Source organism: Cyanistes caeruleus, chromosome 20, assembly GCF_971803275.1.
Source record: "Cyanistes caeruleus chromosome 20, bCyaCae1.hap1.1, whole genome shotgun sequence".
NCBI lineage: Eukaryota > Metazoa > Chordata > Aves > Passeriformes > Paridae > Cyanistes > Cyanistes caeruleus.
Window position 1 is genome coordinate 10,536,390 of NC_141720.1, and position 22,804 is coordinate 10,559,193.

Consider the following 22,804-nt stretch of genomic DNA (forward strand, 5'->3'; position numbering starts at 1 on the left):
GCCCTCCCCATGGTGGCAGCAGCTCTGTGGGCCCCGAGCTCTGTGTAAGGGATACCTCGGTCACAGCACCGTGTCCTGGGCAGCCGCGAGGGCCTGGGTTGGTGGCCAGCCCTGCCTCTGCCCACTGCCCCTTCTTGGAGGCACCCAGTGGCCGTGGCCTGGCAGCACCACCCTGCCCTCCATGTCCCCAGCCAGCCTAGCCTGGGCACCTTGGGCTGTCCCCACCCTCCTGGAGGGTGGTGTCCCAGCCTCGAGGGCTTCTACTGCAGGGCTGGGAGATATTTTGGGGAAGTGCCAGATCAGCCGGGTGTCAGGAGCAAGGTGGCTGCCCGGGGGCTGCTTATGCCCTCTGACACCCAGTCCCTCAGGTCTTCCCACCACCCTGGCCCCTCAGGGGCCTCCTGTCCCCTTGGAGCCTCCAGCCTTCACACATCCCCCTCACGCTGTTATAAATTTGTATTGTGATATTGGCTTTCGCAGATGAATATATATATTAAATACTTTTTAGCTATGCTAACAAGTCTTAAGTTTAAAAGAATTTCCTAGGTACAAGGCAAGGAAACCCCAGAGGGCAAGGACACTGGGGCCCAAGTTGTTATCAGGAGAACAATAAAAGCCAAACTGTTATCAGCAGAAGATATGAAGACCAGCTGCCCTCAGGGGAAGGATGAGGGGCCCAGGCTGTTATCAACAAGTGACCATCTGCAGCAAAAAGGAAACCAAACTCCAAAATATGCTGACCAGCAGAAAATAACATGATCCAAGAAGGTGGAACCAGGGAGGGGACATGCTTGAATATGCACTAACCTCTCACAGCAAAGATGGGATAAAAGGAGTGTTCCTGAGATACCAGGGGTGTTCCTGGCAACCCGCCAGGGCACCCGGCCGTTTTAACCCTTTGCTTTATTTCTTTTGTCTCCTAATTGTCTTTTGTTTATATTAAATTATTTTTATAATTTATTAAGTGAATCTCGTTTTTAAGAACGCCTTCCCACGGTTTTGTCCCATCTGGGTCTCCACAGCCCCTCATCCATTTACAGCCTCCCAGAGCCCTATTCCCTCAGCGTCTCCCCCAGCGTGGCCCGGCAGCAGCGCCTCAGCCCCACAGGAGCTCCAGATGGGCTGGATCAAGAGGCACCTGGGAGGCCTCAGCAATCCAGGCAGCAACACACGGGCAGGAGGATACAGATAGTGGTGCTTCCTGGCTGGGACAGGGCTTGTGCCTTCAGCAGAACCACCAAAGGCCAAGGGTTTCTGGAAATTTTCCCTGCACCACTGCACGCCCCAGCAGCTCGCTGAGCACAACCACCCTTTTCCCCCTCTTCCCCTATGCCCTGTGCACCCTGGGCAGCAAAAGAAAGGTCTTGGGACTCAGTGTATTATAACATATGCTATATTATTTACATACTAAAGAAAAACGAAAAGAAGAAAAGAACAATCTTTAAGAAACAAAAATCCCTGCTGGCTCAGGTGGCCCCAGCAGACAGAGCCTGCCAGATCAGTTCCCAGCAGAGCTCCAGCAGCGCAGCCAGCCGAGGCCCAACAGACGAGGCCGTGTCCTCCATGCCCTGTGGAGCTGATCTTGCAGGTTCTCGAAGACAGAATATCGAGCCCTCTCTACTGCCTGGACGATGCAAAACGTTTGAATTGCCAGATTTCCGATGGCAGGGCTGGTGTCATGAACCATGTTCTTAAGGGCTGGAAGAGAGACAAACAGAGCCATGGTCAGATCCCAGAGCTGCAGGGGCCCACGGAGAGCCCCCTGCCAGGGCCATCCCAGACAGCTCTTGCCATGGCCAGCAGGGAGCAGGGACCAAGGGGATCAGCACGAAGCTGCTGGCCACGAATGCCCCACGTGAAATCTTGGTGTGTTCTGCCCACGCTGCCCTTCATCCACACATTGAGCAGAGCCCTTTGCAGCCAGGACAGGACTTGCAGCTCCCCTCAGGCAGCTCCGCTGACAGCCCACTGCCCTCACTCACATTTGTAAATGAGCTGCAGCTCTTCCTTCTGTCATGAATAAAATCTCTCAAGAAATCCACCCTGGTTAAAATACTGTGTTTAGTTATGTACAGTTAATGTTCTTATCCCATTTGTAAACCTTGTACCCCTTGTTTACTCCGATGGTTAATAGTAATGTTAATTACTTATCGGTTTCTGAAGTGTTTTAAAGGTTCTTATGACACATTCCTCTATCCCTTTCCCCTTACTTCCTTGCTACTATGTAACAAAGCAGCTCCCATGGGGGCTGGGTCACACTAACAAAAGCAACCCATTAGAAAGGTATGCCAGAGAAGTTGCGCCCAGGGACGCTGTGCCACACTAGAACAAAGAAAGTCCCATGAAGCTGTACAACTGAGTAATATGCAAACTAAGGCATACAGGACACCAAAACAACGAGCTAACAGAGGAATAAAAGGCCAAGGAAACGTATTCTAGCAAGCTATGATGAAAGATCATCTCCCTGCATCACCTAAGCCTGCTTAGAAACCATCTTCCTGCATCACCATGACCTAAGAGGACTGGAAAGGACTGACCCCTCTAGACAATGAGCAAGAGCAACAGGCCTCTTGGCTACTCTCATGATGACGGAAGCCTCAGCTCTGCAGTGTGTGCTGCAAAGCTGAATTGTGCCTCCTCCTTCGAGCTGCCAGTGTGGGAACGGCCAATGGTGCAAACAACTCCTCGCCCCCCCCCCCACCCCAAGAGCTGAATCGTAATAAAGGCATCAAATGGCAGTCTTGTCTTCTGGCCAATTTCTTTCACTTCTGCCCCCTCAGGAACCGCCCGGCTATCCCTGGGAACACAGAGCCTGTCAGGGTCCCAGCAGCACAGCTCCCTGCCAGCGGCGCTGCCAGCCCTGTGCTCACACGGCCTCCCGCCCCGGCAGGGCTCAGCCCGGGCCCTTGCCGCACCCTGACTCAGCCCAAGGGCACGGCTGCCAGAGGCCGACAGCAGCAGCCCCGAGGGCAGCCGGGGCTCCAGGGCGCCGGGCCCGGGTGCCGCTGCCGGGGCAGCAGCCGGGGCTGGGGCCGAGTTGTGGTGAGGCCGGGAGGGAGCCCCGGTTCGTGGCTCACCGATGAACCTGATGGCCGCCTCTTGCAGGGGCTCCTGTGGGCTCTGCAGGTATGGCAGGGCCCGGTGCAGGTGCTCGGCCGCTCGGCTCTCGTTCTGTGCCAGCTGGAGAGAGCGGCAGGAGGGAAGGGCTAGTGCGAGCTCTGCCCCTCGGTCGGGCACTGCCTGCGGCCAGCCCCGGCCTCCCGTGCCCGCCCAGGCCTGAGGCCCGGCCAGCAGCCGCTGGCGCCGGGCTCTGGAGGGGGCAGAGGGCCGGCTGCTGCCCGGGGAGCCGCGGTGCCGCCCCGCCCCGCAGCCCCAGTGGGTCGGGGCTCCATCAGCTAGTTGTGCTAGTATAAAAGTCTTGGAGCTAACCCTTACCAATCCATAAGCGACCAAAAATTCTATTGAGAACAACCAGATACAACTAGTAACAAATGAAAAGCCCCTGATAGAATATATTAGATTTGTGAGCAAAGAGCGTATAGTGAATTACCTTAAATGTGGAAAGGAATCTGTACCTTAGGAGTTATACAACCCTCCTTCTTCATTCTACCGAGGTCCAGGAGCAATATGTTATCTATTGAATCAGTTCATAAGACTACAAGCAGTAGTTAACATTGTTTCAAACCATACCTCTACTGCCCTAAAGTTGCTGGCCAAGCACCATTCACAAATGCGAGCATGAGTAGATCAAAACAGAATGGCCATGGACTATCTGTTAACTGAAGAAGGGGGACTTTGTAGGTTTAACGAATCTGAATGTTGTGTGGAAATAAATGATCATGAAGAAGCCATCACGAAAATTGCTGAAGAAATTAAGAGTAGCACATGTACCAGTTCAAAAATGGAATTCTATTCTGAAGACTGATTGGTGAGATAACCTTTTTAAAGTACTTAGTGAAAAAAGTTAAAATTTATGATATTGTGTTTTACATTAAGATTATTGTTTCTACCTTGTATGAGTCTATGCCTTATTAGACTAATCCATTCAGTAATTCAAGGAATACTGAACGAAAAGTAATTATAATAGCTCAAAAAAATGTTAACCAAATTTGAGAGTGCAAAAAACTTGATGCAGCACAAGAAATGTTAAAAAAATTGGAAATAAAGTGAATGTAAAAAACCAGATTATTGAGAATATAAAAAAATACTAAGATTCAAGTTGTTTTTTTTTAAAAGCATGAATCAATGTGATCAAAAAGAGAAATGGGGAATTGTAGTAAATGGAATTGATTTGTGCTAACTAAATAGTAACTGTTAATAAAGTTATTATTAGAAGCAATCAAAAGAATCAGTGTTACAAGGCAGATGCACCCCTTTACAGATGTTACATGTTAAAATTGAAGTACAGGATGTAGTTTGGAAGATAAATGATGTCCCAAGATGAAAATGGCCTTGAGATGGACAAAATTAGAATGACTTTAGGCATTGAGCCTAAAAATCAGTTAATATAAGACTAATTAGTAGAGTAACATAACACAACACTTAGTAAGCACGTGCAAACCTATAAGGTTATCCAAAGGACAACAAGGAAGAGGAGAGGCCTTTGCCAAAAGACCACCAAAAGAAGACTGGAGACCCCGTAACGACAAGTGAGGCCTGTGCCATGAAGAATAGTGACGCAAATCAGAAATAGCAGGAAACTTACAGGAAACAATGAATACATATTAATGAATATGTATAAGCATACAGTATATAAGTTTAAAGTACTTTGTTTTGTATATGAGCCAGGGTAAGAAACCCCCTCCATACCCTAGGTGGTTTTGTACATGAGGTGGGGTAACAAGCCCTCCCCGTACCCCGGTTGGTTTTGCTTATGCTTTAATCATACTTAATTACTAGCAGATTATATATATATATAAATTGTAATTTTTTGCTAAATTATATTCTTTTACTAAAGAATATTATTGGTATTCGTTTATACCAAATTACTACTCAATTTACTAAATTGTATTCATTTTTAATTAAGCTGCCCAAGGGACTTAGTTGTCAAAATTCTAATTTCATTTATAACAAGGGGATTCACAGATCTCATCCTGCTGGAAGGATGAGGAAAAGGGAGTGGGAACTCAGCAGTGAGGACAGCTGAGGGCTAGAGAGCAGCTCTGAATGACACTAAAATCCCACTGGACCTTTGAAACATTGCTGTTCTTTAGCCAGTGATGACAGGGTGAGTCCCTGAGCCTGGGGCTTGGCCTTCCTCATGGTGAGGGGCATCAGGGAAGGCTGCAGTGTGATGGAGATTGTGATGGGCTGGGAACTCACTGGGGGAAAGGAGGGAACAGTTGTGAAGTAAAAGGCAGGTGGGGGAGAGAACTGTTCAGAGAAGGGCTGAGCTACAGCTTGAGCAAGATGAAAAATGTCATTTGGGGTCATCCCAGACTGATTTCATTTCAGAAGTTATTGAACAAGTTTATTTTTGGGGGATGTCATGTTTTCCCATGGAGCTGGACACTGTGCAGACTTGAGCTGCACTGCCGAAATGCTCAAGTCTCTGCTAGAGGTCACACTGTTTCTTCTTTGGCTGATCCCAGCCCGGTGCTGAGCCCAGCAGAGCCCTGGCAGAGCCCAGAGCAGCCTCAGCATCCGCAGAGCCCGGCTGCAAGGAGAGAAACCAGAAACCGCCCGTCAGCTGAAGACTCCTGTCCCCTTGTCCCAGCCACCCATGGTGCCCAGGCCATACTGGCCGTGCTCAGAGCTGGGTCCAAAGCTGCCCATCACTGCTGCCTTTGGCAGCAGAGCAGGAGGGCAGGACATGTGCCCAGCCTGCAGCCAGCCACGGCAGATCCAGCCCCTCAGCAGCTGCCCAGAGCGGGATGCTCCTGTGCCCGCTGCCATCTCCCAAAAGCTCTTGTCCCAACCATGCCAAGGAGATGAGGACCCACTGTAGAGGAATGGTTAGAGAGCAAAGGTCATATTCCCATGCAGCAGTTAGCTGGGAGAGAATTAGACAATGGAGTACAGGTGGTGTGAGATGTTGCAAAGTCAGGAAGACCTGAGTGGTAACTGTTAACTGAGAACAGGATGCTGTGATCAGAAGAGTGTGAATTCAGCATAGATGAGCGATCACAGGAATGTGGAATTAGGTGGAGTTGACCTTAAATGAAATATCCAATAATGAGCTTGCTTTTGCACTATGCACGAGCCTAATTATTGATGCTATATAAGTGGTTTTAGAGTTACCAGTAAATGAGACTTGCTGATCATTCATATTGAGTGCTGCATTTTCTCCCGCCGAACTCGTCAAATGGCACCCGAACAACAGGGACCTTTGGGACCTTTGGGACCCTAGAGACCTTTGGGACCTTTGGAACCTTAAAAAGGAGTCGGAGTTGGCCAAGGGAGTCGGCAACAGGGGACGGGTCCTTTGCAGCAAGGACGGCGAAAAGCAACAGCTATGCCATGTTCCAGGCAACCTCACAGGAGAGTCCTGATCACACAGCAATGGTGCCGCGCCCCAGGCGACCTCAGAGGAGAGTCCTGCCGTAACGTGCTGCTGAAACCTTGTAGGGGCTGCAACAGCGCTGACGGTAAGATGGAAAGGTAAGCAGCATTTTTTACCTGCTTTTTAGAAAAGCGACAGGTTAAAGATTTTGATTTGCGCAAGGAGCTTCCTGGACTTCTTGCTTATGGGTATGCTCAGGATTGTTTTCAGAATCCCCATACAGTCCATGAATTAAGTGAGTGGCGAAAATTTGGAGATAAATTGTGGGAAGCTACTTTAGATGATGATAAAACTGCTAAAAAATTGGGAAAACTGTGGCGGACAGTTCATAATGTTCTTTTGCAGTATCAGGCTGAACAGGCAGCTGCCACACAGGCATCTGCAGCTATGTCAAAAAACAGATTATTAGAGGGAATTAATGAGTGTCCACTGCCACCCGCCACGAATACAGTAATTTTGATCCCCCCCACGCAGTCACTGACCCCTGCTGCAGCTGCTAATTCTTTTGTGTTGTCTCAAATTCCTTCACCTACTACCCTTGATTCTGGAACGGAGCCTTCGGCACTGTTACCATCCTCCCCTATGGGAAATAAATCTGTCTCTGGGGTAGGGCGTGAGTTAGGTGAGGCTATTGCACGGGAAAGAAGGGAGACATGGGCTACGTTGGCACGGAATATTTTGCAAGAGGGAGATCAGGAAATAGCAGATGTACTGGAAGTAGCATGTCCCGTAACCTTTGCACTGATGCAAGGGGGAGGAATACAAGCTCAAATTACAGCTTTAGATTGGAAATGGTTATCACAGTTGAGATCTACAGTCAGTCAGTTTGGAGTGACCAGTGAACCGGTTAGACAGATGATTAATTATTTGTGGGGTACACAGATTTTGTTGCCTGCAGATTGTAAGAGTATTATGAAATTGATTCTTAGTCAGCATCAGCAGTTGTTTAATGCACACTGGCAAGCTTATTGTCAAGAAAGTGTAAATGTGCAAAGACAGGCAGGTGATCCACTGCATGGGCTAACTTTGGAAGAACTTATGGGATTAGGAGCATATAGTCAAGTGGAAGCACAAGCTATTTTGGGACCAGATAAATTGAGAGAAGGAATGCGGTTAGTGTGAGCTGTGTTTGATCGGATTAAGGAGCCAGGAGGTATTCCATCTTATATGGGTATTAAACAAGGGTGAGATGAGCCATTTGGAGCATTTATTGATAAAGCAGCTACAGCTATAGAACGAGCAGGTGTTCCTGAACATATGAGGGGAGCATTATTAAAACAATGTGCATTACAAAATTGTAATCCAGCAACCAGGTCAGTTTTAAATTCCCTAAATGCTAACTGGACTATTGAAGAGGCATTAGAGAGGATGTCTAATATACCAGTGGGCTCACAGGCAATGTTAGTCCAGGCAATTAAAGAACTACGGCAAGGGTTAGAAAAGCAGGCTGCATCTAATCAGAGTCAGGTTTTAGCAGCTCTTGCACCCCTACAAGCGGCTACAACCAACAATGGCAGGATTCCAGCCTCCCGATTCAAATGTTTTAGCTGTGGCAACCTTGGACATATTCGGAAGGAATGTACTGTACCCTCTGTTTGGGGCAATCAGTGTCGGTCCAATACCCACGCTGATATTGTCTGCCGCCGGAGACTGGAAATGGGAAGGTCAGCGCGAGAAGCCGCCGCACCAGGACACAAATAGCAGCTGCCGGAACATCAGTGCAACTTCCCTCCAACCTGCCACAGCAGGGAGCCTCGGCCTGGACCTGGCAGCCTCAATGACTGTGGATTTATTGACATCACAGCCCTACAAGATTCCCACAGGAATTATTGGACCACTGATAATAAATGGAAAAGCTATGGGTGCAATAGTGTTGGGACGTTCATCTGCTAGTTTAATGGGACTGTTTATTTTACCTTGAATAATTGATGTGGACTATTCTGGTGAAATATATATCATGGCATATACACTGGCACCACCAGCCAGAATTGATAAGGGACAGCAAATTGCACAATTGGTGCCGCTGCCACAATATACCCATCAATTGACACCATAGAAAAATCAGTCATGGGGTACGGGTGGATTTGGTTCTACAGGAGGACTTATATTACTTACTCTGGACTGAAACACTCGACCCAAGTGAACAGTTGTTCTCAATTATAACAGAGAATCCCACCAATTAGAAGGACTATTGGATACTGGGGCGGACTCAAGTATTGTTGCTCCACAATATTGGCCCCAGGAATGGCCTATGTTGCCTAGTATGGTTACTGTTACAGAGGTGGGAGGCTTAACTTTAGCAAAAAGGTCTCCACAAATCCAGCTTCAATTAGATGGGAAGGTCATCAGCTCTATTTTGTCAATTGTTCCATTACCAGACAAGGTTCAATGTCTAATTGGACGAGATATTTCATCACAACTTGGCGTTATTTTGACCAATGAGCACCCTTTAGAATAGAGGCCATTCTTTGGACTTTCCCACTCCCACTTAAATGGATAATTCAGGAACCAGTATGGGTTGAACAGTGGCCTTTAAAAAGGGAAAGTCTGCAACAAGCTCATCAATTAGTGCTGGAACAATATCAACAAGGACATTTAAAGTTGTCAACAAGTCCTTGGAATACTCCTATTTTTGTTATTAAAAAGAAATCTGAGAAATATCGATTGCTGCATGACTTACATACAGTAAATGAACAAATGGAGCCAATGGGGGCACTACAACCTGCTTTGCCCAATCCTGCAATGCTACCAAAAGATTGGCCCTTGTTAATAATTGATTTAAAGGACTGTTTTTTCACTATCTCACTGCATGAACAGGACACTTGCAGATTTGCTTTTACCTTGCCTTCATTAAATAGAGCAGAACCAGACAAGAGATTTGAACGGACAGTTTTACCACAGGGTATGCATAATTCTCCTACCTTGTGCCAGCTTGATGTTGATAATACTTTGCAGCCACTACGTGTTCGATGGCCTACAACTATTATTTATCATTATATGGACAACATTCTTTTTGCTCAGTCACAACCTTTTGCAGATAAACAAGTTAAGGACATTCAAACACAACTACTTCAGAATGGACTGGTTGTTGCACCTGAGAAAATACAGCTGTCATCCCCATGGAAATATCTCGGGTGGACTTTAACTGAGCAGTATGTTGCCCCTCAGAAACTGTCACTTAACATGTCACTTCATACTGTTCATGATGCTCAGCGATTGCTAGGAGATTTACAATGTATTAAACCTGTTGTGGGTATTCCTAATGAACTTTTACAATCCTTACGACCTTTGTTAAAAGGTACTGATCCTACAGCACCTATACAGGTCACCAGTGAACAAGAAGCTCTCAATAAAATAATGGGCTGTATCCAGACAGGTGTTGTTCGTAGGCGAGATCCAGACTTGGACATTAATCTTACTGTATGGTTTGGATCTCAACATCTCATTGGTGCCCTGACACAGCAACAAAAGAAAACAGGGGAAATATGGGTATTAGAGTGGTTGTTGCCACCACTACAACAGAGACATACCTTAATTCAAAAAATTGAAATTTTAGCAAATTTGATAAAACAAGGGCGGAAGCGATTGTGGCAAATTATAGGTGCAGATCCAGCTGAAATTCAGATACCAGTAAAAAAGGACACTTTAGACTGGTATTTCATTCACAGCTCCATATTGCAAGAAGCATTTCTTGACAACAGCAGTGTAGTCAGTACTGAGGAAGTGCCTCGAATACCACTACGATGGATAGGTCAGCAGAATTGGATTGAAAAGCCCAAACGATCATTTGTGCCATTAGCAGGAGCATCAACTGTGTTCACTGATGCTGGAAAGAAATCTCGTACAGCTGCTGCTACACGGCAAAATTCAGAAGGACAATGGAATCATCATATTATTCCAGCTCGAAAGGAGGACACATTACAAACTCTGGAATTAGTTGCTGTTGTTTGGGTTTTGGTGCAGTTTAAGGGTCTTGTTAATGTGGTAACTGATTCTTTATATGTTGCAGGAGTGAGTGAACATATTGAAAATGCAGACATTAAGGAAGTAAAAAATCCTCGTTTATATGAACTGTTTTTGCAACTTCAAGGAGCAGTGAAGTTGAGGACTGCTGCCTTTGCTATTATCCATATTCGTAGCCACAAATGGGATGTGGGTTTAGGAGAAGGAAATGCTAGGGCAGATCGATTGGTTTCATTGTCACAAAATAGTCCTGTCCCACCACAGACATTAGCTAGAGAAGCTCATGCCATCTTTCATCAAAATGCAAAAGGTCTCCATCAGGAGTTTCAGATACCTTTAGAGGAGGCTCGGGCTATTGTCAAAGCATGTCCTATTTGTAGTTTTCATAATCAAGGCAGTGGATTGGGTCTTGGGGTAAACCCTAGAGGACTACAGGCTAATGAATTGTGGCAAATGGATATTACCAATGTTGCAGAATTTGGGAGAGTTAAGTATGTACATGTCACCATCGATACTTATAGTCATTACATCTGGGCCACAGCTCAATCTGGTGAGAAAGCATGGAATGTTGAGCGACATTTAGTAAGTTGTTTTGCAGCCATGGGAGTTCCACGTTCTATTAAAACAGACAATGGACCTGCTTATTGTAGTAGTAGAATTAAGCAGGTGATGCAATCATGGGGAATCAAACACATAACAGGGATTCCACATTCCCCCACAAGTCAGGCAATAGTAGAACGAGCTAATGGTACCTTAAAGCAATATCTGAACAAATTTAGGGAGATCAAAGATCCACAAGAACGATTATTGCATTGTTTATTTGTTTTAAATTTTCTGTGTATTTTTGGAAACAGTAATTTGCCTGCAGGAATACGTCATAGTGCACCTGAAGCAGAGAAAACTCGAAGTCCAATATGGGTTTGCTATAAGGATCCAAAAATGGGTCTGTGGGGAGGTCCCAGCAAGGTACTGTATTGGGGATGTGGTTATCTTTGTGTGCCTACCCCCACAGGGTCTGTCTGGGTGCCGAGCCGATGGACTAAACCTGCTGATCCCAGTAATTCACCTTCAGCTGATCCAGAAAATTTAGCAGATACTTCTCGCTCTCTACCATCAACATAGAGATGGGATCTGATGAACTCTCACATGAAAATCTTGTGTACAGTACCAAATTGTGAATGTTACATTTGTAAAGTGTGTAAAGAAAAGTGGTGGATACATTCTAAGTGGGGCTGATCCCCAAGAGGGATTTGTACAGAGTGTTACAACTTTGAAAGAAATTTGACTGAGATTGCATTACAGGAAGGTGTGCAAACAGGACAATTTGAGAAAGGATCTGATAGATGGTGGGAGATTTTTGCTTTTGGGATAAATCCAGAAAATTATTGTTATCATCCTAATACCCCTTTACCATATATTATTGAAATAACCACAATACGTTGTCGCAAGACACTGACACAGGTGAGGTGTGATATCCCAGGGGTACAAAAATAAAAATTGGGAGCAATTCTTAAAACGGCAGTCTCAAGAAAAGGGGTCTTTCCCTGAAAGTTATCCCTGCTGCCGAGAAGATGGAACACCCTGTGGTTCGAAGCAACCAAATCAACGGGCGAGGCAGAGGGGTAAAAGAAAAAGGAAGCAAGATCTCACATGGGATCCAGCCAAGATGCTGGTTGAACTGCCACAGTCCTTTTAAAGTCCTTAAAGGACTATCTCTGATCAGGTCATTGTTGTGGTTTACCATGATAAAGGGAAATGAAGGGTTTTTGATTGACATGGATGAGAGACAAAATATGTGGGTAACGTGGGCTAATCAAACTGGACAGGATAATACTTGCCTTTCAATGGCTACCCCTTTGGATCCTTTTCGAACTTGTTTAGTGGGCGCACCTTTAGATGATTCACTCAATGCCACAATGTTTAAAAACTGGACAAAGAATTGGAAAACACCCAAGGAAGCAAACAAAACATTATGTGAAATTCCATCAGGTAAATTCATGATCAATATCTGTGACACAGGTTTAATTCCAGCAAATCCCATTGGTGCTCAAAATTGGTACATTGCTACAGGTTTAAATGTTACTGTGTCAGAACCACAAGGGTTAAGACTGTTAGGTTCAGCCCCTAGCAATTACTGTTTAACTTCTGTCAATTGGGCTAGGAGCAATCATGCAAAAAAGTCTCATGGGCCAAATGGTACAAATGTTTCTCCAGCAAATTTGCTATATTTGCAAAATAATGATGCATACTGTGGCGATTGGTCTTGTAAAGTAAATTCTAGCAGTACATCTCTACAATTACCACCTGGTATTTTTCTAATCTGTGGAGATCGTGCATGGCAAGGATTGCCAGCAAACATTTATGGAGGGCCTTGTTATTTTGGGAAATTGACATTGTTTGCACCCACTATACAGCAACTATTAGGAGCCAATAGAACCAGGTTATGAACAAAGAGAAGTGTGTTTCAATTGGGACCAGAATGCAAAGATTAGGTTGAACTTTGGGAATGTCCTACAGTAATTGTGTCATCTATTTTTACACCTGGAGTATCTAGTGCTCAAGCCTTAACACAGTTACGACGACTGGCATGTTGGACAGGAAAACAGTTTAACATTACATCAAAGGTTTTGTCTGATTTGCTTTTGGATATGAACAGTGTTAGGCATGCTGTACTGCAGAATAGAGCTGCTATTGATTTTTTGCTATTAGCACAGGGCCATGGCTGTGAAGACTTTGATGGGATGTGTTGCATGAATCTTTCTGACCATTCAGTGTCTATTTATGCTCGTCTTCAACAACTACAGAGCAATATGAAAAAATTAACCATGGAAACAAATCCATTAGAGGAATTGTTTCAATCCCTAGGTCTCACAGGATGGTTAAAAAAATTTGGCACAAATGGCAATTGTTGTTCTATTGATCATTGTGATTGTGCTACTGTTTATTCCTTGCATACTGCAATGCTTGCAAAATATGGTAAAGAAGGCTACTTCTACAGTTTTGTTAGTACAAAAAGAAAACAGGGGAACTGTAGAGGAATGGCTAGAGAGCAAAGGTCATATTCCCATGCAGCAGTTAGCTGGGAGAGAATTAGACAATAGAGTACAGGTGGTGTGAGATGTTGCAAAGTCAGGAAGACTTGAGTGGTAACTGTTAACTGAGAACAGGATGCTGTGGTCAGAAGAATGTGAATTCAGCATAGATGAGCGATCACAGGAATGTGGAATTAGGTGGAGTTGACCTTAAATGAAATATCCAATAATGAGCTTGCTTTTGCACTATGCACGAGCCTAATTATTGATGCTATATAAGTGGTTTTAGAGTTACCAATAAATGAGACTTGCTGATCATTCATATTGAGTGCTGCATTTTCTCCCGCCGAACTTGTCAACCCACCTCACACCATCCACTGCCAGAAGAAAAGCTGGTCCCAAATGATGTCCTCAGTCTTCTCCAAGGACACGGCCCATCCACACCACAGCTGGTCCCAAGCACTTCCCAATCCAGACTGGACCCCACCTTGAATGCTTCCTTTAGAAAAACAAACAACAAATTAATGAAAATAGGTTACAGACAAAAAGGGGAAACAAGTAAAATGGTAAAATATACCTCTGTCAGGGGCTTGAGGAAGGCCCAACCCCTACATTCTAGGGAAACCCCACCCACAGGTCAGGGAAGCCCATGCTTTCTCCCTTCATCCTGCACTGTTGCCCAAAATCATGGTGATCCCAAAACAAAGAAGGGGAGTGGAGCAGCCCAAGCCCTTCCTTGCCTGCAAAGCAAAGCAGCCATGACCAGGTTCTGGAGTCCCACCTGTGCTCCTGCCATGGGGGTTTGTTTGTGTCAGGCTGGCTGCCCCAGCCCCAGCCAGGGGCACGGTGGGTGGTGGGGGCTGTTGGCAGGACCAGGATCCCATTTCATTTCGTAACCACCCCAGCCCACGCCCCAGCCCTGCCAAAAACCAGCTGGGCAGCCACTGAAGAATCAGCTGCATCCACCCCAGCAAAGGGGAAACCTTTGGTTCCCGGCCAATGCACAAATCTGGGAGCATTCCCCTGGGTCTGGACTTACCTGAAAATTTGCTGTGGAGCCTGGCTCTGAAGAAGGTGCCAGAATCAAAGTCCATCATCGCCAGCTGCTGGTGGCCAGGTGGAGGAAGAGGTTGTCATCCTTGCTGTTGTCCTCCATGTCTCCAGCAGCAGCAGCAGCAGCCCCACCTGGTACAGCTTCTCCAGGGGCTCCCTCTGCCCTGGGGTGACACCAGGCTGTCAGGGTTCTGCCCAGAGCCCGGCTATCAGTGAACAAGAACAAGCAAAATCAGCTCAGATGGTGGCCACCAGTGCTGGGCAGAGCAGCTCAGCTCCAGCACAAGGGCTGCGTGTTCCCATTTGATGACCCCAGTGCAGTGACACAGGCAGGACAAAAAAGTCTGGGTTTCTTTGCTGCTGATTGCCAGGGCATGTGTGGAACTGTAACTTACCAGGTCCCTGCATCACTGTGCCTGTGGCTCTCTCCCTTCTTCTATGGCAGATGAATATCCTGCATCCAGGGATCACAGAACAGGTCTTCTAATGAGGGCCTGTCCAAGTAGTGCAGGGATAAACACCGCCTGATCAGAACTTGGCAATCTGGGGAGAGAAACCACAAACCACTGGTCAGTTGGAGAAGGCACCTGTCTACTTTGCCCCACTATTCCTGTGCCCAGGCCACACTGGATGTGCTCAGAGCTGGGCCTAAACTTTCCCATCAATTCTTTGTTTTGGAGGAGAACAGGAAAGCAGGACATGTGCCAGCTCCTCAGCAGCTGCCAGAGCGGGATGCTCATGAGCCCTCTCCTGTCTCCCAACACTGGTGTTCCCCCCGTGCCCAGAGATGAGGATCCACCTTGGGAGAGCCGTTGTGGCAGCGGGAGCTGGGCCCAGCTGATGTTCCAGCCCCTCCTGAAAGGGTGCTTCCCGCAGACCATCTCATGCAGCAGGATGCCCAGGGACCAGACGGTTGCTGCCTCGCCATGGTACCACCCAAAGTCGTTCCATTCCGGGAGGCTGTATGACAGTGTTCCTATGGAATATGGATAGAGCTCATCAGGGGGATGCTGCTGCTCCCAGAGCCTGGCCCCAGCATCCCTGGGCATGTGGGGGCTGCCCCAGTGGCACACAGGGTGACCCGCTGCCCTCTCACCAGCACCTGGGACTTGTGTACAAACCCAGGGTTGGAAAAGAAGCCACTGCTGCTGGAAGAGGGCAGCAGAAACCCTGGCAAGGCCCAACCATGACACGCAAAAGAAAATACCCACTCAGTGCTGGGGAAAAACCATACCTACATTCTTCCTGCTGGCATTGCCCAAAAAATATTATGAACCAAGGCAAACCAGGGAAGCACAGCAGTCCAAGCCCATTCTCACCTGCACACCAAACCAGCTGGTACACAGGTCCTGGCTCCCTCTCTCTGCTACACCCACCCACTGGGGATTCTGTTAGGCTGACTGCCTCAGCCCCAGCCCTAGTCCTGGGAAGAGTGGTGGGCAAAAGCTGCCAGCAAGGCTGGAAGATGGCTCCCCACCCGGCCCTGCTCAAAAGAAACTCAGCTGAAGACTCAGTGCTGTTACTGGCAGTAAAAGGGAGAATCCCTGCTACCACACTTAGGTTGGGCCAGGAGATGTTGGGCCAGGAGATGCCAGGACTGGGAGCCTGCCCCTGTGTGGGCTCACCTGCAAATTGAGTGTAGGCTGTCTCCTGAAGGTAGGTGTCACAGCCAAAGTCAATCAGTTTTGCCTGGCCAGGTCAACCAGGATGGTCTCTGATTTGATGTCTTGGTGTAGGACCCTGCAGCTGGTGCAGTGCCGCACGGCCGCCAGCACCTGCCGGAACAGCTCCCGCGCCTCTTCCTCGGACAGGAACCTCCGTGCCTGAATGAAATGCTGCAGGTCCTCACGCCACTCTGGGCGATCCAACACCATCACGATGTGGTTGGGGAGCTCAAGCCACTCCAGCAGCTGCACAGCACTGGGGAAGCCTGTGGACACCTTGTCCAGCAGCACAATCTCCAGAGGTGCGCTGGTGCCATTGGGCTGCGGGAGGAGAACGGTGCCGTCAGTGGGGCTGAGGCTGTGCCAGGGCTCAGGAAGACCTCAGCCAGCCCGGGATGCTCTGCACCCTCCGCTGGCCCCATGCCCACTCTCCCTCCAGACGTCCCCGTGGCTCCCACCCTGCCGGGACTCGGCTCATCCCCTCCCGGCACGCCCCGGCTTCTGCCGCTGGTCCCGTTTGTTATGAATGCACTAGAGAGAGAGATATAAGGAAAGGTTTTATTAATTACAGCAAGCCAGCAATAAGCAAAAGTCGGCGCCAGGCGACAGGGGAGAAGGTAAAAATTTCTTCTCCGCGAAACTGCCGCGCTTCCCGCTTCCGTGTTTCTCCTTTTATGTGCCTCGGCTTCCGGGTTACGTGTCCTTTCTCCGGCGTCTCTGCGCATGAGTCTCTAGTTATTAGGGGGTCGTTTTCTGCTCTCTGGTGGTCGTGGGATGAAAGCTCCAAGTCTTCCTCAAACTTACTCTGCTGACCTTTTCTCACTGTTTTCCCTTTAAGGCTTATCTTGTCCTGGCATTCCAGGAATCTCTGCTAGGCTGTTAATTATTATGCGAGCCTCAGCGATTTAGCGGCCTTCAACTTCCTCCCGACTTTACATACAAAGCACAATTTTGCAAAGCATCATATCATATCTATATATTTAGGCGAACAAAAGAGTTTCTGTCTATTACACGCTCACTCACCAGCTCGCCCCAGTGCTGAACACGGTTCCGTGGCACCTTTTTGATGGCCACCTGCAAGCCAAAGGGAACAGTGGGCTGAGTGCGCCGCCATCCATGTCCAGCCCCATCCTCCTCCTCTGCCCCCTCCTCCTCCGTCCCCCCCTCCTCCTCCTTGTCTATCTTCTCCTCCTTCTCCTCCACCCTCCTCCTCCTCCTTGTCCTTCTCCTCCGCCCTGCTCCTCCTCCTCCAACTTCTCCGCCCGCCACCAGCCCCGCTGCTCACCGGGGCACCATCCAAGAGCCGCATGGCTGCGAAAACTCTGCTGAAATCGCCGTGCCCCAGCAGTGAACCCAGCCCGTAGCGCTCCTGCAGGGCCTCCCGCGCCTTCCCTGGGGGAGAGACACAGCCATCAGCGCTTGGCCCAGGGCCAGGAACGGCCCCCGAGTGCTCCCCGACCTCCCTGGGCTGGGCATCCGCAGACATTCGCTCTTTGGAACGCGACAGCAGTGGCTCGGGGCTAGCGGCCTCGCTGCCAAGTGGCGGAGCTCGGGCTGGGGAAGCTGCAGTGGAGGCAGCGGCAGCGACTGCGCCGCCTGTGTCCTCTGCGGGCCCTGGGAGGAGCTGGGGCCGAAGCAGGGAATGGGGCCAAGGTCGGGGACAGAACCAGAGCCTCTGTCGGGGCTGGAGCTGGGCTCGGGCCAGGTGGAGCCGAAGGGCAGCGATGCCTCCCCAGCCCCAGGCAGGCACTGATGCCCGCCCAGCAGTGTCAGCGCCAGCACAGCCGGAGCCAGGTGGAGGCGAGACTGCGGTGGGACACCTGGGGCCATGTCTGGAGCAGCCCCACCCAGGGAGTGGGCCGGGGGCATGGCCCGGCTGGGCACTGGGAGAGGGAGACTGGGAGAGGAGGGAACACTGGGAAAGGGAGACTGAGAGAGGGTGCGGGACCACGGGAGAGGGAGAGGAGAATCGACAGAGTCGACTAATTTGCTTTTTGTCTGCTGCCGCTGCTGCCGCTGCAACTGAAACACCGGGACCGTTTGTTCCCGTGTCCGTTTGTCCATTGCCCGCTCGACCCACCCCGAGCCCCGCGCTCCCTGGGCAGCCCCTGAGCCTGGCCAAACACGGGAACTTTGCCATGTTGAGCCAAGAGCCAGAGTCTTGACTCCTGCACAGGGGCACAGGAATGCCCTTGGCTGCTGCTGTGCCTTGTCCCTGCTGAGGGTCACACACTGTCTGAGCACATTCCCTGAATGCAGAATTTGTACCTGACCCAAGCACTGCACTTGTGTCTCCCTCATTGCTTTCCAAGTAAAACAGGGGAAGGCAAACTGGGTATAGCTCATGGTATTTTACACGGTCTAAAACTTGCCAAGTCTCCGATCTTAGGGGTGAGATCCATTTGGAATGAATGGGATGGAGAAACAGTGCAAGATGGAAAAGAGGAGAAAAAAAAGATTGAGGAAAACATCTTGGATTGTTGCTTTCCATTTTCATCTCATTTCTTAAAAGCTGTCTCAGTTTTCCCAGAATCTTCTCCACAGTCCTGTCTGTTCTTCCCAAAAACCTGTCCTAGAGAATGAGGTGCAAGTCCTGTCACAAGATGTGCCCCCAGCTGCAGCTTCTCTTGGCTTCCCACACTGTGAGCGCAGCACAACTCTTGCAGCAAAGCAGGACAAATATTTGAAGAGCTTGACAACTTGTTCTTTCTTTTCCTTGTGGACAGGGGAGTTGTGCCATTGGTAAGGTTTTCATTGTTACTCTTCTACCTGAAGAAAACATGATGAGGTACCAGGAATTGTTGGGGAATATAAGCCTGGCTGAATGTGGAGAAAGAATCTCCAGAGCCTGCAGCCAGCAGTGGAGAGCTAATCATTCCAACAGCCCCACGGACATCTTGAAAGTGATCTGGAACATGAAAATGGGCTGACAGAGGAATTTTGCTTCTGTGTTCAGTTTAGATGACTCTACATCTCTTGCAGTGGTAGAAATCAAGAGCACAATCAGTTGATGATAAGCACCAGAACATGATAAGCTGGACTTCTCAGTAGATGACAGAAAGAATGTGAAAAGGAGAAATGCAGGGAATGACTTGGTGAACTTCGTGTGTAAGAAGGTACATTTTTTCCGAATAATTCCCAATTCATTCCCTTTGCTTTTATCCTTTTAACAAGGCCAATTGCATCTCAGATTCCTCATGAAATGGGAACCCTGAGCTTGTGGAACTGCCTGAAAGATTCTCTGTTCTTTTTTCTTCTGCTGCTCGGAAGACACAATGAAGTGAGTTAGGAAGTTCTGGTTTTTCTTTCTCCTGGTGGGTTTTTTCATTTTATTTGCCACTCCAGAGGCAATTTCTGTGATGGCTTCTGTCAGTTAATTCTATTTCAGAAGCACCAACAATAGGGTTGTGTTTGGGTGCTGCAAATGTGGCCTGTGTGGCTTTAATTCCTCTCGACTTAGTGCTCAGGTACTTGTGAATATTTGGAGATCTGCTGATGAGTTCGGTGGGAGAAATGCAGCACTCAATATGAATGATCAGCAAGTCTCGTTTAGTGGTAACTCTAACACCACTTACATAGCATCAATAATTAGGCTCATACATAGTGCAAAAAGCAAGCTCATTATTGGATACTTCATTTAAGGTCAACTCCACCTAATTCTACATTCCTGTGATCGCTCATCTATGCTGAATTCACACTCTTCTGATCACAGCGTCCTGTTCTCAGTTAACAGTTATCACCAAGGCCTTCCTGACTTTGCAACATCTCACACCAACTGTACTCTATTGTCTAATTCTTTCCCAGCTAACTGCTGCATGGGAATATGACCTTTGCTCTCTAGCCATTCCTCTATAATCTGCTACTCATGAGGCCTTTTTAAAAAAAGTCCAAGTTGACTGTCACAAAATCACAGTGGGCAGCACTGACTGCAAGAAGCAATTGCAGTTTTGCAGATAAAATTCAGGTGGCAAGCAGAAGAGGGGCAAGAGCAGATGAGATCTACAATTGCCAAGGCAAAGGCACCAACAGCCTCCTGCTGTCACCTCAGGGTGAGTAAAACAGGGCTGAAAACAGCGCTGGAACCCGATCCTTTCTTCCTCTGAGGGCTGGCTGAGGGCAGCAGAGGCGGGCCCTGAGGAATCAGGGCTGTTTGTGGGGGATTGTTGCTGTAGTCCAGAATTGCCCTGGCAAAAGCCCTGGGAAGCCGAGGCAGGAGCAGGTGGGAAGGGCCGGCGCTGCTGCTGCTCGTGGCCGGGCCTGCGCCCGCTGCGCTGCGGCTGCTGCTGCTGCCAGAGCCGGGCGGGACTCGGGGACAGGGAATGGACACGGGGGGACAGCAAAGGCCTTGGGGGCTGCAGGGATGTTGGTGCTCGGGTCAGCGCCAGCACAGAGCTTCAGCCCGCAATGAACCCCGAGGGAAACGCTGGCGAAAGGCTCCATTCAGCCTTTCTTTACTCGGCGCTGTGAAGGGACCAAAGTAAAAGGAGAACGATCAGGGCCCGACCCCTTCTCCTTTGGGAGGAGCTCCTGGAGCTGTGAGGGGCTGTGAGGGGATGTGAGAGGTTCTGTGGGGCCATGAGGGGCTGTGAGGGGCCATGAGGAGCCTCAGCCCTGGCAGGAGGGGGTCCCACCATGTCCCCAGGGCAGGGTAGCCGTGAGGGGCTGCGAGTGCAGACGTGGCAGCAGAACAGGCTTGGGGCACCTCTGGGAGGGGATGAGACCCTTCCCCAGCTCCAAACCACACCAGACCCACCATTAACAGGATTTTCCATCTTTAGAATCCACTGGCAACTTGGAGTTGACTGTACAGTTTAATCCTGGTGGGAAAAGAAAGGGAATTTTCCCAGTGTGTGACATCCAGCCATTGCTATTAATGTCTAGGATTTAAAAGTCTTAACAATGGAAGGTAATACTAATAAATAATAATAACAACAAGAACAAGGAATAAAGCCCTGAATCCCAACAATCAGCTCAGAAACATGTTTTTTTTTGTAGTAATAGATTAGTACTAAATAAATAAATGAAAGAGATTTAATTTGTAATTCAGACAAAAGATGTTTCATCTTTTTTCAAGGTTCTGGTCCCTTTCCTCCAGGGTCATTTCCTTTACTCACCCACTTTCTAATTGTTAGAAGGAAGTTACGGGCACCAGAAAAGACAACAGCTCCTGTTTCAAAGGGAAGCAGCCACCACTCTAGTGAACCTGAATTGCCCCCAGGCACATGTGTGCACTTGAAGGGTGAGCAGGTGTTGGGGACAAGAGATCTCAAACTCCTTCTATGGTTATGAGAAACCCACAAGTGGCAAAGTATCATTGTGGGTCAACTCCTACTGAAATTCCATTCCCCCACACCCTCCAAATGGGCAATGCAGGGCTGGGGTCTGGCAGGGTTCAGATTTGAGTGACTTGTGCTCCCTGGCATGGAAGTGACCCTATGAACTCTTGTAATAATGGATTGTGGTATGTCTGCTGAAGGAGGAGGGGGAATCTCAGCAGACAGGAAAGTCTCTTCTTCTCCTTTCTCCCTGCAGAACCCCCTCTCCAAAGAGAAATGCTTGTGCTGGGTTTACATGGCACCCCTTCCCTCAGCCCAGTGTCTGACCCTCTGTGTGCTCTGCAGGAGCCAAAGCCAGAAGAGTCCGAATATCAGTCACCACATGGTCCCCACACAACAGGAGAAAGCACTGCTTGCAGTGGGGCTGCTGATGTGTGACCCATCCTGATTCCATCCACCCCACTCCTCTCAGCCACAGGCACCAGCAGGATCCCAGGAAAGCCACAGTGCTCTACTAGATGCCAGGAGCACTCCCTGCTGTGGCCTCTGGTATGCTGGGTGACCTCGTCGATGATGATCTCTGGCTGGTGATGGAATGTATGTATGGAGGCCCTGGACAGGAGGTTGTTTGAGACACGTGTGAGGCTGAAGGAGAGATGGCAGCTGTCAGTGGGGAGGGCAGGGACCCCACTTGTGAGTCCATTGCCTTGGACACCCTCAGCCACAAGATGTCTAAGAAGTCACACAAGGCTTTGGCACTCTCAGCCTTCTTTTCCCCAAGTTCCTGCTTTCTGTACATTTACCGTAGAGAACCTTAGTTTTTTCTAGAGCTAGAGCAAAGATCCCAGATGGAACAAGCCTTGCTGGTTTTAGTCAGAAGCGTCAGTGAACAAAAGTTGTGTTTCCTTTACTTTGGTCACATCTTTGTTCCTTCTCAGTGTTCAGGCTGGGCTGTGGGGGGGTCCTCATCTGCTGCATTTTCTGAGTTCCTCTTGGATCCTTTGAGCAATAGGCTGTGCCCTCTAAGGATCCTTTGTGCTCCTTGGTGACCCAGGAGAACCTTCCAGGCAGTTTTTGGGGGAGCTGCTGCTGTGATGTCACAGGAATGTTGCCGTGTCCTTGTGGTGTTCCCATTGCTGTGGGGCATAGAGGCCTCAGTGTCAGAGCAGCTCTGGGCACCTGCTCATTGCCTGAGGATCCTCCTGCCCGAGGCATTCTCAGCAGCCAGCCCAGCCCCTGATGGGTGTCCTTCTGTCCTTACAGGGGGACAGGCTGCAGATGTGTGCAGCACAGCCAAAACGATCCAGCAAGTGG

General features: G+C 48.7%; 1 protein-coding gene and 1 pseudogene across 8 annotated transcripts; one reads left to right on the top strand and one right to left on the bottom strand.

Annotated features, from left to right (window-relative positions):
* Nucleotides 1-1,377: 1,377 nt before the first annotated feature.
* LOC111922548 (serine/threonine-protein kinase pim-1-like) lies at nt 1,378-18,397 on the bottom strand. Of its 8 annotated transcripts, XM_086858542.1 has the most exons (9): nt 17,674-17,763; nt 17,500-17,606; nt 17,238-17,288; nt 16,176-16,535; nt 15,350-15,526; nt 14,946-15,093; nt 14,537-14,756; nt 13,862-13,996; nt 5,444-5,656 (listed from the first exon to the last, which is right to left on the bottom strand). In XM_086858542.1, the coding sequence occupies exons 2-4, from the start codon at nt 17,521-17,523 to the stop codon at nt 16,230-16,232; spliced, it is 381 nt and encodes a 126-aa protein (XP_086714668.1). In that variant the 5' UTR covers nt 17,524-17,606; nt 17,674-17,763; the 3' UTR covers nt 5,444-5,656; nt 13,862-13,996; nt 14,537-14,756; nt 14,946-15,093; nt 15,350-15,526; nt 16,176-16,229. The 8 variants fall into 8 exon arrangements, with proteins under 8 accessions (XP_086714662.1, XP_086714661.1, XP_086714668.1 ...); XM_086858536.1 differs by lacking the exon at nt 5,444-5,656 and adding an exon at nt 1,378-1,698 and having other exon boundaries at nt 14,537-14,714; nt 17,500-18,238; XM_086858535.1 differs by lacking the exon at nt 5,444-5,656 and adding an exon at nt 1,378-1,698 and having other exon boundaries at nt 17,500-18,238.
* LOC147649748 (endogenous retrovirus group 3 member 1 Env polyprotein-like) lies at nt 11,963-13,588 on the top strand (annotated as a pseudogene).
* Nucleotides 18,398-22,804: the final 4,407 nt, after the last annotated feature.